Source organism: Salmo salar, unplaced genomic scaffold (genome assembly GCF_965601325.2).
Source record: "Salmo salar unplaced genomic scaffold, fSalSal1 ptg000360l, whole genome shotgun sequence".
Lineage (NCBI taxonomy): Eukaryota > Metazoa > Chordata > Actinopteri > Salmoniformes > Salmonidae > Salmo > Salmo salar.
In genome coordinates this window covers 892,225-907,814 of record NW_027675360.1, presented here as the reverse complement: position 1 = coordinate 907,814, position 15,590 = coordinate 892,225, and the positions used below count along the sequence as shown (strand labels likewise).

At 41.8% G+C, this 15,590-nt stretch overlaps 1 protein-coding gene across 1 annotated transcript; it reads right to left on the bottom strand.

Moving 5' to 3' along the window:
• Positions 1–1,159: 1,159 nt before the first annotated feature.
• On the bottom strand, positions 1,160–14,575 carry LOC123732616 (NLR family CARD domain-containing protein 3-like). Its single transcript, XM_082971631.1, has 9 exons — positions 14,467–14,575; positions 11,749–11,890; positions 7,571–7,626; positions 5,204–5,437; positions 4,383–4,499; positions 4,117–4,201; positions 3,759–3,987; positions 1,582–3,373; positions 1,160–1,349 (listed from the first exon to the last, which is right to left on the bottom strand). The coding sequence occupies exons 4-9, from the start codon at positions 5,419–5,421 to the stop codon at positions 1,160–1,162; spliced, it is 2,631 nt and encodes an 876-aa protein (XP_082827757.1). The 5' UTR covers positions 5,422–5,437; positions 7,571–7,626; positions 11,749–11,890; positions 14,467–14,575.
• Between the last annotated feature and the right edge of the window lie 1,015 nt (positions 14,576–15,590).

Genomic DNA, 15,590 nt, shown 5'->3' with positions numbered 1-15,590 from the left:
ATGAAGCGAGGGCCAACCAACGAGAGCGTACAGGTCGCAGTGGTGGGTAGTATATGGGGCTTTGGTGACAAAACGGATGGCACTGTGATAGACTGCATCCAATTTATTGAGTAGGGTATTGGAGGCTATTTTGTAAATGACATCGCCGAAGTCGAGAATCGGTAGGATGGTCAGTTTTATAAGGGTATGTTTGACAGCATGAGTGAAGGATGCTATGTTGCGAAATAGGAAGCCAATTCTAGATTTAATTTTGGATTGGAGATGCTTATAGTGAGTCTGGAAGGAGAGTTTACAGTCTAACCAGACACCCAGGTATTTGTAGTTGTCCACATATTCTAAGTCAGAACCGTCCAGAGTAGTGATGCTGGACAGGCGGGCAGGTGCGGACAGCTATCGGTTGAAGAGCATTTAGTTTTACTTGCATTTAAGAGCAGTTGGAGGCCACGGAAGGAGAGTTGTATGGCATTGAAGCTCGTCTGGAGGTTAGTTAACACAGTGTCCAAAGAAGGGCCAGAAGTATACAGAATAACACCAATAACAGAGGGGGTCTGATCTTTGTGCCTCTGTAAATTTCTCATTCATCATCATTAACGATTCATTCATGATTATTCATAATCATGGTAGCATCTACATGAATGTAGAAGTGTTCAGAAACATCTTCTATTCTTACTGACAATACAAGTGAAGTGATTCCAAAATGACAGGACATTATTCACCATTCAGTTTCTATTAGGAAAAACATAATTCAAAACACAACCAAGTCAAACTGCAAATGCATTCAACAAGTTTGTAGAATCACAAGCTTGATGTTATCACTGCAGGCATGGAACATGGGACTAAATACTAAACTTATGACAACTTTAATACAACATAAGTGAATTTGTCCGAATATGTAAAACTTTTTCAAATGGGAGAACTAAATACATAAAGTGCTTTCCTTTCTTAACAGTAACACAGCTATGTATGAAAATACCCTCAAATAAAAGGTGACATTCTGTACTGTCTCCTAATATGAAACATTCGATCTCAAATCCAAAATGCTGGAGCATAGCACCACATTTAAAACTGTAGGCTTCACTGTCCAAACACATATGGTGTGGACTATGTGTGTCTGGTAAACACATGTGGATCTGGTGAACAGTTATCACTTGTTGACCAACTACAGGAATACTGACCTCAGAGTCTCCAGTTTACAGTGGGGATTCCCCAGTCCAGCAGAGAGCAGCTTCACTCCTGAATCCTTCAGGTCATTGTTACTCAGGTCCAGCTCTCTCAGGTGTGAGGGGTTTGACTTCAGAGCTGAGACCAGAGAAGCACAGCCTTTCTTTGTGACTCCACAGCCTGACAGCCTGCAACGAGATCATCATGACTTCACAAACACACTGTTCATTTAACACCAGTAGTGTAGAAGGACAACGGTAGATGCATTTGGTTCATATTCCCAAACAACATATAGATTCATCTTCCATCAATGCATTTATTCAATATGTTTTTCAATATACATATTATAATACATATTTTTCTCTAAACAGAATATTTCTTCCTGATGATTAGTTCTTATATATCATTTTATTTACTCACAGAACAGCCCTGGAGGCTTTGACCACTGGCAGCAGCCTCAGAAGACCTTCCTCTGATTTGGAGTATTTCTTCAGGTCAAACACATCCAGCTCCTTTTCTGAAGTCAGCAACACAAAGACCAGAGCTGACCACTGTGCAGGTGACAGGTTGGGTTCTGAGAGACTTCCTGAGCTCAGGTAGCTTTGGATCTCCTCCACTAGAGAATGGTCATTCAGTTCATTCAGACAGTGGAACAGATTGATGCTCCTCTCTGGAGAGGGATTCTCCCTGATCTTCTCCTTGATGTACTTGACTGTTTCTTCATGGCTCTGTGAGCTGCTTCTTGTCTTTGTCAGTAGACCTCGTAAGTGCTTCTGATTGGACTCCAGTGAGAGGCCCAGAAGGAAGCGGAGGAAAAGGTCCAGGTTTCCCATCTCACTTTGTAAGGCTTTATCCACAGCACTCTTGTAGACAGTAACTTCAGACTTGTCTCTGTACAGCAGAGAAAATATACTGGACTTTGTTTGCTGTTTGTCCATGAGATTCTCATTGTTGTTGATGAATGAGAGGAACACATACACAGCAGCCAGAAACTCCTGAATGCTCAGATGCACGAAGCAGTACACCTTGTCTTGGTACAGAACACATTCCTCTTTAAAGAGCTGTGTGCACAATCCTGAGTACACAGAGGCTTCATTGACATCAATGCCAGCCTCTTTCAGGTCTTTTTCATAGAAAATCAGATTGCCCTTCACTAGCTGTTGAAAAGCCAGTTTTCCCAGTGACAGAATGCTCTCTTTATTCCAGTGTGGACCTGTCTCTTCTTTCCCAAGATACTTTTCATTCTTCTGTTTGGTATGAAACACCACAAGGTGTGTGTACATCTCAGTCAGAGTCTTGGGCATCTCTTCTCTCTTATGTTTCAGCATGTGTTCGAGGACTGTTGCAGAAATCCAACAGAAGACTGGAATGTGGCACATGATGTGGAGGCTCCTTGATGTCTTTATGTGTGAGATGATTCTGTTGGCCAGGTCCTCATCACTGAATCTCTTTCTGAAGTACTCCTCCTTCTGTGGGTCATTGAACCCTCGTACCTCTGTCACCTGGTCAACACACCCTGAAGGGATCTTATTGGCTGCTGCAGGTCGGGTAGTTATCCAGAGGAGAGCAGAGGGAAGCAGATTTCCCTTGATGAGATTTGTCAGCAGAACATCCACTGAGGTTGACTGTGTGACGTCACAACAGATCTTGTTATTCTGGAAGTCTAGGGGTAGTCGGCACTCATCCAGACCATCAAAGATGAACAGAACTTTGTACTTGTCGAAGTTTGAGATTCTTGATTGTTTGGTTTCCATTGAGAAGTCATAGAGAAGTTCAATCAAAGTGTGTTTTTCCCCTTTCATCAAATTCAGCTCCCGAAAAGGGAATGAAAACACAAATTGAACATCCTGATTTGCTTTTCCTTCAGCCCAGTCCAGAATGAACTTCTGCACAGAGACTGTTTTTCCAATGCCAGCGACTCCCTTTGTCAGCACAGTTCTGATACGTTTGTCTTGTCCAGTTAAGGGTTTGAAGATGTCGTTACATTTGATTGCAGTCTCTGGTCTTGCATGTTTCCTGGTTGTTGTCTCAATCTGTCTCAGCTCATGTTCATTATTGACCTCTCCTGTTCCACCCTCTGTGATGTAGAGCTCTGTGTAGATCTTATTGAGAAGTGTTGGGTTTCCTTGTTTAGCGATCCCCTCAAATACACATTGAAACTTCTTCTTTAGATTAGATTTGAGTTCACGTTGGCAAATCACAGCAAGCTCATCTGAATGAAGAAATAACACAGAGGATATTAATATTACGTCTGTTTTAATGTCTACAGTATTGAAGGACTGTTAAAGTTTTAAAATAATAATTTATTCTCTTAAGTGACTGTATAAATGTATCAATGTTTTCTTAATGCATTACAGACTGGTGTGACTGATTATATTATTATTGGTGTTATTGATGGTATTATTAATGTTGTCTCTCTCTGTCTCTCTCTCTAAATTAATCACCACATCACATCCCTTCTGCTACTTGATGAGGTCACAAGGTGTTGTGTTAAGGTTCTACAATATCATTGAGTTACACAGCTACTTTAGCTGTACTTTAGCCACAGCTTTTAAATGTTATAAAACAGCATTCAACATGAGGCAGACATATCCTACTTTTCTCCAGTGTGTCAGCAAGCTCCTTCCGGTTCATTTTCCTCAGGACGTGCAGTGTGATCTTCAGAGCCCCCTCTCTGGCACTGCTCTCCTGCTTCTCATCTTCAGCATCCACCACTTCCTCCTCCTGCTTCTGACTCTCAAAGCCTTCTGGGAGTTCAGAACTAAGAATCCTCTTGAACATCTTCAGCTCGTTCTTCACAAATGTCATCATTTTCTCTTCAAGCAACTGAAATTAATCAAGTAAATAAGTTAAGCAAGAGAAGAAATGCTTTCTCATTAACACATTAATGAATAATTGACAGATCAACTTTACTTGAGGTAAACAAAATCAAATGTTCATAACAGGATCACATACACTGAATATAGAGTCCAGGTCTGTTTGATGACTCTGGGAAGACTGACCACTGAGAATCTCTGACTCTGATCTCTCCTGTTGGTTTCTGTGGACAAAACATGAGATTACAGTACACACACACACACACACACACACACACACACACACACACACACACACACACACACACACACTGTTTTAGGACTATGAAAATGGACTAAAGTAGGAGAAATGACTAGAGACAGTGTTGTTTAACTCACTGACCATGACCCATGAGTTCTTCTTACCTTTGTTCAGTAGAAAAGTCTCCCTCTCTAAAGAATATAGGACGATCCATAGACAGGTCACTCTTCATGGACACACAGCTGGGAACAGGGGAGGCTGGTCTCTCCTGCTTGATTGGTCTTCAACACAACAGAGACAAACATTACATCTCTCATCTACTCTGATCTCAGATGGGGAACATAAGAAGAGTACCAAAACGCAACATATCACTTTACAGAAATGAGCTTTTATTGTTTAAAGAAATTATGTATTAATTATTACATCTCTCACAGACAAGGATTTGTTTAAAATCTATCACTTGATGGTTTCATTTCAGAGAGACAAAAATCATGTTTTTTTATGCAAAATGCTATATATCTCCCTCACTCTCAAATGTGACCGACCGGCTCAATTTGGTCATTAACTAAATAACTACATATATAGTGATTTTGGTTTATGTCAGTTTAATTGTTTGTTATGGTATAAGTTGTTATTTTATGATTGTAAGTGATAAAATTTAACTAGTAATTCTCAGTAATTACTACTTTAGTAAGGAATAACACATTTTTTCAGCACTACTGCAGTTGCTAAATAATTCCAATAGATGGGAACATAAGACCACAATGACATTTCAGAATATTAGTTTAGTTTTCTCCCTGGATACACCACCACTCCCCACGCTTCCGGCAGAACCCCTGCAGTACCTCCGCAGACCCCGGATTGAGAACCCCTGATTTAGCAGATGCTCTTATCCAGAGAGATTTACAGTAACTGCATTCACCTTAAGATAGCTATTTATTTAGGAAATAAACTTAGTTAATTATTCATAAAATTGTCATCTTACCTCTTAGCTTTGGTGTTATGTCCGCCAGAGAGATGCATTTTGGAGGCAGGGCCCCCCTTCTCTCTCTCGCCAGAGAGACTCATTTTAGAGGCAGGGCCCCCCTCCTCTCTCTCCCCAGAGAGACTCATTTTAGAGGCAGGGCCCCCCTCCTTCCTCTCGCCAGAGAGACTCATTTTAGAGGCAGGGCCCCCCTCCTCTCTCTCCCCAGAGAGACTCATTTTAGAGCACTGACCCCTAAACAGAGATCCAACATGTTGATTGTGGTTAACATAGTGACAGCTAAACAGAGATCCAGCATGTTGGTTGTGGTTAACACAGTGACAACTAAACAGAGATCCAGCATGTTGGTTGTGGTTAACACAGTGACAACTAAACAGAGATCCAGCATGTTGGTTGTGGTTAACACAGTGACAACTAAACAGAGATCCAGCATGTTGGTTGTGGTTAACACAGTGACAACTAAACAGAGATCCAGCATGTTGGTTGTGGTTAACACAGTGACAACTAAACAGAGATCCAGCATGTTGGTTGTGGTTAACACAGTGACAACTAAACAGAGATCCAGCATGTTGGTTGTGGTTAACACAGTGACGTCCTAAACAGAGATCCAGCATGTTGGTTGTGGTTAACACAGTGACAACTAAACAGAGATCCAGCATGTTGGTTGTGGTTAACACAGTGACAACTAAACAGAGATCCAGCATGTTGGTTGTGGTTAACACAGTGACAACTAAACAGAGATCCAGCATGTTGGTTGTGGTTAACACAGTGACAACTAAACAGAGATCCAGCATGATGGTTGTGGTCAACACAGTGACTAATTCTTGAATGTCAATTGTTCTCATTCATTCATTATCTCTTTGAGAAATATATTTTTAACAACTTTCTCTTTTACTTCACTACATTCCTAAAGAAAATGATGTACTTTTTACTCCATACATTTTCCCTGACACCCAAAAGTACTCGTTACATGTTGAATGCTTAGCAGGACAGAAAACGGTCCAATTTGAACACTTATCAAGAGAACATCCCTACTGCCTCTGATCTGGAGGACTCACTAAACAGAGAACATCCCTGGTCATCCCTACTGCCTCTGATCTGGAGGACTCACTAAACAGAGAACATCCCTGGTCATCCCTACTGCCTCTGATCTGGAGGACTCACTAAACAGAGAACATCCCTGGTCATTAATGCCTCTGACCTGGAGGACTCACTAAACACAAATGCTTCATTTTTAAATGATGTCTGAGCTTTGGAGTGTGACCCTGGCTATCCGTAAATTAAAATAACAAGAAAATTGTGCCGTCTGGTTTGCTTAATAAAATGAATTTTAAATGATCACTACTTTACTTTTACTTTTGATGCTTAAGTATATTTTAGCAATTACATTTACTTTTGATACTTAATTATATTTTAAACCAAATACTTTTAGACTTCTACTGAAGAAGTATTTTACTGGGTGACTTTCCCTTTTAATTGAGTCATTTTCTATTAAGGTATCTTTACTTTTACTCAAGTATGAGAATTGAGTACTTTTTCCACCACTGTTCTAATATTCTAGAGACATATGAGCCACAGTGTCAACAGACATTTTGTAACTGCGCAGGCTACAAAGTTACTTTCAATTTCATATAAGGAAATAAAGTAACGGTCACTGGGTGAATTCGTTTTGCATTGCCCGGCTCCCCGGGTGAGCAGAGTTTACGCATTTTAGACCATTCCATTGTTCCTTAAAATAAAACTCCACTCACCTGTAGCACCGGGCCATGCAAAACGAACTTCCCACTGTCGCAGGGCACTGAGACACAGAGTTCTAAACCCAGAGGCATTTACAACAGTAACCAGAGGTAACAGTCAGTTGCATGCGACAGCAGCAAATCATGACATTGTACCGAATCTTGCTTCAGTTTTTTTATTATAGTCCTTCTTATGTTATTTTTGCTAAACATATAATTTACTCGTAACCAAGTTTAGCTGTGTTTTTTTCCTCCAAAATATGAATTACTGTAGGACTTTAATAATTGTAAACAGGCCTACAAACCCAAAAGGTTTTAATGATGCCTTAAATCTATCTTCAAATATATATTTGATGATTAGTTGAATCCGGTGTGTACGTGCTGGTAAGAACAAAAGGATTGAGAAACCCTGAGATAAACATAAAACCATATAATGTAAAAGCTCCTCCACCATCTTTACCAGACGTTTTACTGATAACATGTAGACCTACTGATTAGTTTCCACTTTGAAAACTGCTGTCTGTCAGCAACTCAGCTCAAGTAGCAGTTCTACTAACTAGTAACATCTCATTACAGATATTCATTATCTTACTCTGTCCTTTAGAATGAATTATTGTTCAGAAATACTTACTTATTTGTCAGTAATCTCCATATAGCGTCTTCTGCTCTGTCGTCTCAAAATGGATCCTGAACAAAAGAACAACTTTACTTTCTGTTTCACTCAGCCGTCTCCCCACCCTGATAATAGAGTGTTTTATTGGTATCTTCCACTAGATGGCAGTAAACACCTGCTGTAACTACAATTTACAACAGCATTCCTTAATCATAAAGGCAGTGTCTCAAAGGAGGAGTGCTGAATCAGGATCAGGTCCCCCCTCTCCATGTAATCTGATTCATTATGATCTAGGATCAGGTCCCCCCTCTCCATGTAATCTGATTCATTATGATCTAGGATCAGGTCCCACCTCTCCATGTAATCTGATTCATTGTGATCTAGGATCAGGTCCTCCTCTCCATGTAACCTGATTCATTATGATCTAGGATCAGGTCCCCCCCTCTCCATGTAATCTGATTCATTATGATCTAGGATCAGGTCCCTCCTCTCCATGTAATCTGATTCATTATGATCTAGGATCAGGTCCTCCTCTCCATGTAATCTGATTCATTATGATCTAGCATCAGGTCCTCCTCTCCATGTAATCTGATTCATTATGATCTAGGATCAGGTCCTCCTCTCCATGTAATCTGATTCATTATGATCTAGGATCAGGTCCCCCTCTCCATGTAATCTGATTCATTATGATCTAGGATCAGGTCCCCCTCTCCATGTAATCTGATTCATTATGATCTAGGATCAGGTCCCCCTCTCCATGTAATCTGATTCATTATGATCTAGGATCAGGTCCCCCCTCTCCATGTAATCTGATTCATTATGATCTAGGATCATGTCACCCCTCTCCATGTAATCTGATTCATTATGATCTAGGATCAGGTCCCCCCTCTCCATGTAATCTGATTCATTATGATCTAGGATCATGTCACCCCTCTCCATGTAATCTGATTCATTATGATCTAGGATCAGGTCCCCCCTCTCCATGTAATCTGATTCATTATGATCTAGGATCAGGTCCCCCCTCTCCATGTAATCTGATTCATTATGATCTAGGATCAGGTCCCCCCTCTCCATGTAATCTGATTCATTATGATCTAGGATCAGGTCCCCCCTTTCCATGTAATCTGATTCATTATGATCTAGGATCAGGTCCCCCCCTCTCCATGTAATCTGATTCATTGTGATCTAGGATCAGGTCCCTCCTCTCCAAGTAATCTGATTCATTATGATCTAGGATCAGGTCCTCCTCTCTCCATGTAATCTGATTCATTATGATCTAGGATCAGGTCCCCTCCTCTCCATGTAATCTGATTCATTATGATCTAGGATCAGGTCCCCCTCTCCATGTAATCTGATTCATTATAATCTAGGATCAGGTCCTCCTCTCTATGTAATCTGATTCATTATGATATAGGATCAGGTCCTCCTCTCCATATAATCTGATTCATTATGATCTAGGATCAGGCCCCCCCTCTCCATGTAATCTGATTCATTATGATCTAGGATCAGGTCCCCCCCTCTCCATGTAATCTGATTCATTATGATATAGGATCAGGTCCCTCCTCTCCATGTAATCAGATTCATTATGATCTAGGATCAGGTCCCCCCTCTCCATGTAATCTGATTCATTATGATCTAGGATCAGGTCCCCCCCTCTCCATGTAATCTGATTCATTATGATATAGGATCAGGTCCCCCCTCTCCATGTAATCTGATTCATTATGATCTAGGATCAGGTCCCCCCTCTCCATGTAACCTGATTCATTATGATCTAGGATCAGGTCCTCCTATCCATGTAATCTGATTCATTATGATCTAGGATCAGGTCAGCGGGCCTGCTAGTGATAGTGGTGGAGTCAGCACCTCCACACGTGGAGATGTATCCACTCAGTCCAGTAGACCTGCTAGTGATAGTGGTGGAGTCAGCACCTCCACACGTGGAGATGTATCCACTCAGTCCAGTAGACCTGCTAGTGATAGTGGTGGAGATGTATCCATTCAGTCCAGTAGACCTGCTAGTGATAGTGGTGGAGCCAGCACCTCCACACGTGGAGATGTATCCACTCAGTCCAGTAGACCTGCTAGTGATAGTGGTGGAGATGTATCCACTCAGTCCAGTAGGCCTGCTAGTGATAGTGGTGGAGATGTATCCACTCAGTCCAGTAGACCTGCTAGTGATAGTGGTGGAGATGTATCCACTCAGTCCAGTAGGCCTGCTAGTGATAGTGGTGGAGATGTATCCACTCAGTCCAGTAGACCTGCTAGTGATAGTGGTGGAGATGTATCCACTCAGTCCAGTAGACCTGCTAGTGATAGTGGTGGATATGTATCCACTCAGTCCAGTAGACATGCTAGTGATAGTGGTGGAGCCAGCACCTCCACACGTGGAGATGTATCCACTCAGTCCAGTAGACCTGCTAGTGATAGTGGTGGAGATGTATCCACTCAGTCCAGTAGACCTGCTAGTGATAGTGGTGGAGCCAGCACCTCCACACGTGGAGATGTATCCACTCAGTCCAGTAGACCTGCTAGTGATAGTGGTGGAGATGTATCCACTCAGTCCAGTAGACCTGCTAGTGATAGTGGTGGAGCCAGTACCCACTCAGTCCAGTAGGCCTGCTAGTGATAGTGGTGGAGCCAGCACCTCCACACGTGGAGATGTATCCACTCAGTCAAGTAGACATGCTAGTGATAGTGGTGGAGCCAGCACCTCCACACGTGGAGATGTATCCACTCAGTCCAGTAGGCCTGCTAGTGATAGTGGTGGAGATGTATCCACTCAGTCCAGTAGACCTGCTAGTGATAGTGGTGGAGCCAGTACCTCCACACATGGAGATGTATCCACTCAGTCCAGTAGGCCTGCTAGTGATAGTGGTGGAGATGTATCCACTCAGTCCAGTAGACCTGCTAGTGATAGTGGTGGAGATGTATCCACTCAGTCCAGTAGACCTGCTAGTGATAGTGGTGGAGATGTATCCACTCAGTCCAGTAGACCTGCTAGTGATAGTGGTGGGGATGTAACCACTCAGTCCAGTAGACCTGCTAGTGATAGTGGTGGGGATGTATCCACTCAGTCCAGTAGACCTGCTAGTGATAGTGGTGGAGATGTATCCACTCAGTCCAGTAGACCTGCTAGTGATAGTGGTGGAGCCAGTACCTCCACACATGGAGATGTATCCACTCAGTCCAGTATACCTGTTAATGATAGTGGTGGAGATGTGTCCAGTCAGTCCAGTAGACCTGCTAGTGATAGTGGTGGAGCCAGTACCTCCACACATGGAGATGTATCCACTCAGTCCAGTAGACCTGCTAGTGATAGTGGTGGAGATGTGTCCAGTCAGTCCAGTAGACCTGCTAGTGATAGTGGTGGAGCCAGTACCTCCACACATGGACATGTATCCACTCAGTCCAGTAGGCCTGCTAGTGATAGTGGTGGAGATGTATCCACTCAGTCCAGTAGACCTGCTAGTGATAGTGGTGGAGCCAGTACCTCCACACGTGGAGATGTATCCACTCAGTCCAGTAGGCCTGCTAGTGATAGTGGTGGAGATGTATCCACTCAGTCCAGTAGACCTGCTAGTGATAGTGGTGGAGCCAGTACCTCCACACATGGAGATGTATCCACTCAGTCCAGTAGGCCTGCTAGTGATAGTGGTGGAGATGTATCCACTCAGTCCAGTAGACCTGCTAGTGATAGTGGTGGAGATGTATCCACTCAGTCCAGTAGACCTGCTAGTGATAGTGGTGGAGATGTATCCACTCAGTCCAGTAGACCTGCTAGTGATAGTGGTGGAGATGTATCCACTCAGTCCAGTAGACCTGCTAGTGATAGTGGTGGAGATGTATCCACTCAGTCCAGTAGACCTGCTAGTGATAGTGGTGGAGATGTATCCACTCTGTCCAGTAGACCTACTCCATGACCCACAGCAACGCAGTCTTCTATGGACCAGTTTATTCCAAAGTCTATGTCTTTAGCAAAACAAGGCCACATTGATATTGCATTGGCTAAAATGATTGCCACCGATTTCCAGCCATTTTAGATTGTGGAGGTTTTAGAAATTATAGCAATAATGTAAATCCAATGTACACAATTCCAAGCAGGAAAACCCTTTCAAAATCACTTTTCCACAAATGTACGAGAGCACACAGGCTTCAGTGTGGAAAAGAGTCTAAAAAGCTACTGCAGTTTTCCTTACCACTGACTGCTGGACATCAAGGGTAACCACTTCTTACATGTCGGGTACATGTCACTTCATTGAAGATTTTTTCGATGTCTAGCTGTCTTCTGGACTGCTTTGAGTTCAGCGACAGACACACCCAGAGAACTTGGCAGAGGAACTGTTGAGAGTGGCCAGAGAAGGACAAGTAGATGGAAAAGTGGTCTGTTGTGTTAGCGACAATGCAGCTAACATAACCAAAGCCATGAAAATGTTTAATAAATTGACCCATCATCCATGTCTTGCCCATACAATCAACCTGATTGTAAGAGATGCTCTGAAGGTGATGAAGCCTACTGTGGACAAAGTGAAAGCAGCTGTGGAATACTTCCACAGGAGCACAGTAGGTGCTGAAAAACTAAAGTCTACACAACGCCAGATGGGGATGCATGAGCTGAGGCCTAAACAAGACTGCACTACAAGATGGAATTCAACATTTTATATGTTGAAGCGGTTTCTTGAGTCAAAGGATGCCATCATCTCTACCCTGGGCATTGTCAATGCACCTGTTGATGCTCTGACCCAAGAGGAATGGGAGGTGGTGGAGGAGGTGTGCAGTCCTGGAGCAGGTCACTGTGGAGATCAGTGGAGTGAGGTACAGTAAGCAGTTATTACTGCATCATTATTTAATCCAGTATTATATATGTATATGAGCAGTAGATGAGAATGTAGTATCAGTAGACTAAACATGAAGCTGAACTAATAAGTTACTGTTCTCTCTTTTCAGCTATGTGACCACCTCAACAATGATACTCCTGTGTAAGGGTCTGCAGCGAATCACAGCCAGACGCCAGAGAGAAGCAAATTTAATGTGACCGAGTTGATGGACACCCTATGTTCATCAATGGACAGAAAGTTCTACAGAATGGAATATAATCACGTGCTATCAGAAACCGCTGCACTTGACCCCAGGTTTAAGTAGTTAGCCTTCAGTGATGCCATAGCGATTGATGAGGCTCTTCAAAGAATAACCTCCTCAGCAGGGAGGGACAGTCCCAGCAGTCAGCTGGCTCAGGCACCAGGGCATCAGGAAGAAGAGGGATCAGATGGAGGGACAGCCCCAGCAGTCAGCTGGCTCAGGCACCAGGGCATCAGGAAGAAGAGGGATCAGATGGAGGGACAGCCCCAGCAGTCAGCTGGCTCAGGCACCAGGGCATCAGGAAGAAGAGGGATCAGATGGAGGGACAGCACCAGCAGTAGTGTCACAAACGTCTGCTGTTTGGATGCTGTTTGACGAGAGAGCAACTGGGGATGCAGCACGAAGGAATCTCTCAGCAGATGCCATAATGGAGGTCCGATCCTATTTGGAGGAGCCCCTCCTCCAAAGATCTGCAGATCCTCTGAGCTGGTGGAAGAACAAGGCCTCTGTCTACCCACGGCTTACTAAAGTCATGACAGGGAGACTCCGCATAGTGGCCACATCCGTTCCCTCTGAGAGGGTCTTCTCGAAAACAGGACAAATAATTACTGAGAGAAGAAACCGCATCAGCCCCTCGAAAGTGAGGCAGCTTGCATTTCTGAATGCAAATCTCTCATAAAAGCAAAATCTGGTCAGCATTGCTGTGTGCTGCTGGTTATAACATGGTAATAAAGAAGAGAGAGAAAAGAGGGACCAGTTTAATGTTTTGGGATGCTGCCATTTTGCACATTGTTATTTATTTTTCTTTGATATGGTTAAATATTCTATTATTATGTTGTTCAGGTTGTATTCATTTTCAATGGTTAGATTTATATGCACTTTGTTTATATACATTAAAAAGTTATACTTTAAATGCACATGTGTAATAGCATCCTTATGTTTTACATTTATTTCAAATTGTGGGATGCTGCAGTTTGGCAAATTGTTATTTATTTTTCTTTGATATGATGCAATATTCTATTATGTTGTTCAGGTTGTATTTATTTTGAATGGTTAGATTTATATGCACTTTGTTTATATACATTAAAAGTTATACTTTAAATGCAAATGTTTAAGAGCATTCTTTTTCATAACAAACAAAATGCATTTTTAAATACATTGTGGTTAAGGTAGAGTATGATTTCATTTAATAATTTAATTAGAATTGTTTTAACACCAATCATAGTCAAACACGTCACCACCCATTTATATAACAATAGTTATATAACAACAGTATCCAGCAGGTGGGGCTAACAGTCAGTTGCATGTGACAGCAGTAACTCATGACATTGTACTGAATCATGCTTCAGTTTTTATATTATAGTCCTTCTTCAAGACATCTCTTTTACATTATTTTAGATAAACATATAATTTACTAGAAACCAGGTTTAGCTGTGTTTTTTTCATCAAATATGAATTCTAGTAGGCCTTTAATAATTGTAAACAGGCCTTCAAACCCAAAAGGTTTTCATTTGAGAATGTTCATTTGTATGCCTCAAATATGAAACTGTTTTAAAATATTTAATGATTAGTTGAATCAGGTGTGTAAGTGCTGGTCAGAACAAAAGGATTGAGAAACCCTGAGATAAACATAAAACCATATAATGTAAAAGCTCCTCCACCATCTTTACCAGACGTTTTACTGATAACATGTAGACCTACTGATTAGTTTCCACTTTGAAAACTGCTGTCTGTCAGCAACTAAGCTCATATAACAGTTCTACTAACTACTACTAGTACTATATCTTACTCTGTCCTTTAGAATGTATTACTGTTCAGAAATACTGAGAAATACTCACTTTATTTGTCAGTAATCTCCATATAGCGTCTTCTGCTCTGTCGTCTCAAAATGGATTCTGTACAAAAGAACAACTTAACTTTCTGTTTCAATCAGCCGCCTCCCCACCCTGAAAATAAAGTGTTTTATTGGTATCTTCCACTAGATGGCAGTAAACACCTGCTGTAACTAGATTTAACAACTATGTGTTTGGTTTCATAAAGGCAGTGTCCCAGAGGAGGAGTGCTGATATGGTATCAGGTCCTCCTCTCCATGTACTCTGATTCATTATGATCTAAGATCAGGTCCCTCCTCTCCATGTAATCTGATTCATTATGATCTAGGATCAGGTCCCCCCTCTCCATGTAATCTGATTCATTATGATATAGGATCAGGTCCTCCTCTCCATGTAATCTGATTCATTATGACATAGGATCAGGTCCCCCCTCTCCATGTTATCTGATTCATTATGATCTAGGATCAGGTCCCCCCCTCTCCATGTAATCTGATTCATTATGATCTAGGATCAGATCCCCCCTCTCCATGTAATCTGATTCATTATGATTGTTTTGTCTCATGTCTCTTTATATTCATATAGCCTGGGGGTATTGCTTATTGTATTGCTTACATCTTAATATATAGACTTTTATATCAACCCTCTATCCCAGAAACACCCAGCTATGTTCAGGGTACTGATGAATGAAGGGTTTATTACTATTGTAGTACTGACTTTAATATCAACCCTCTATCCCAGAAACACCCAGCTTTGTTCAGGGTACTGATGAATGAAGGGTTTATTACTATTGTATTACTTTTTTTATTAACTTAGCTACTGACTTGTTCTATTGTTGTTGTATTGTCAAGAGGTTAACCTGCAAGGAAGCATTTCAGTACATAATACTTGTATTGTGCTTTATATTATTATAGATATTTTAGGGTTGCCATGGATTTCAAGCAGGCAATGCCATCAGGTCCAAACCCCAAACAAGGAAATTGTAGAAGACAGGCGTGTTGGGGTTTCCTGCCAGCATGACCACCCGCTTCACTTCCTGAACATGAAAAAGGGTGAAAGGTGGGATGCAGTAATAGGGAGTTTTTTTCAGTTTCTTTTTCAGTATTTTATTTCAGTGTTGATTAATTTAGTTA

Excerpts from the sequence above, each read along its gene's own strand:
- LOC123732616 (XM_082971631.1), bottom strand. The coding sequence starts at position 5,421 with ATGAGTCTCTCTGGGGAGAGAGAGGAGGGGGGCCCTGCCTCTAAAATG. Across the intron at positions 4,500-5,203 it reads CATAACACCAAAGCTAAGAG|ACCAATCAAGCAGGAGAGAC; the intron begins GTAAGATGACAA and ends GTTGTGTTGAAG. Across the intron at positions 3,374-3,758 it reads TGCTGACACACTGGAGAAAA|ATGAGCTTGCTGTGATTTGC; the intron begins GTAGGATATGTC and ends TTCTTCATTCAG.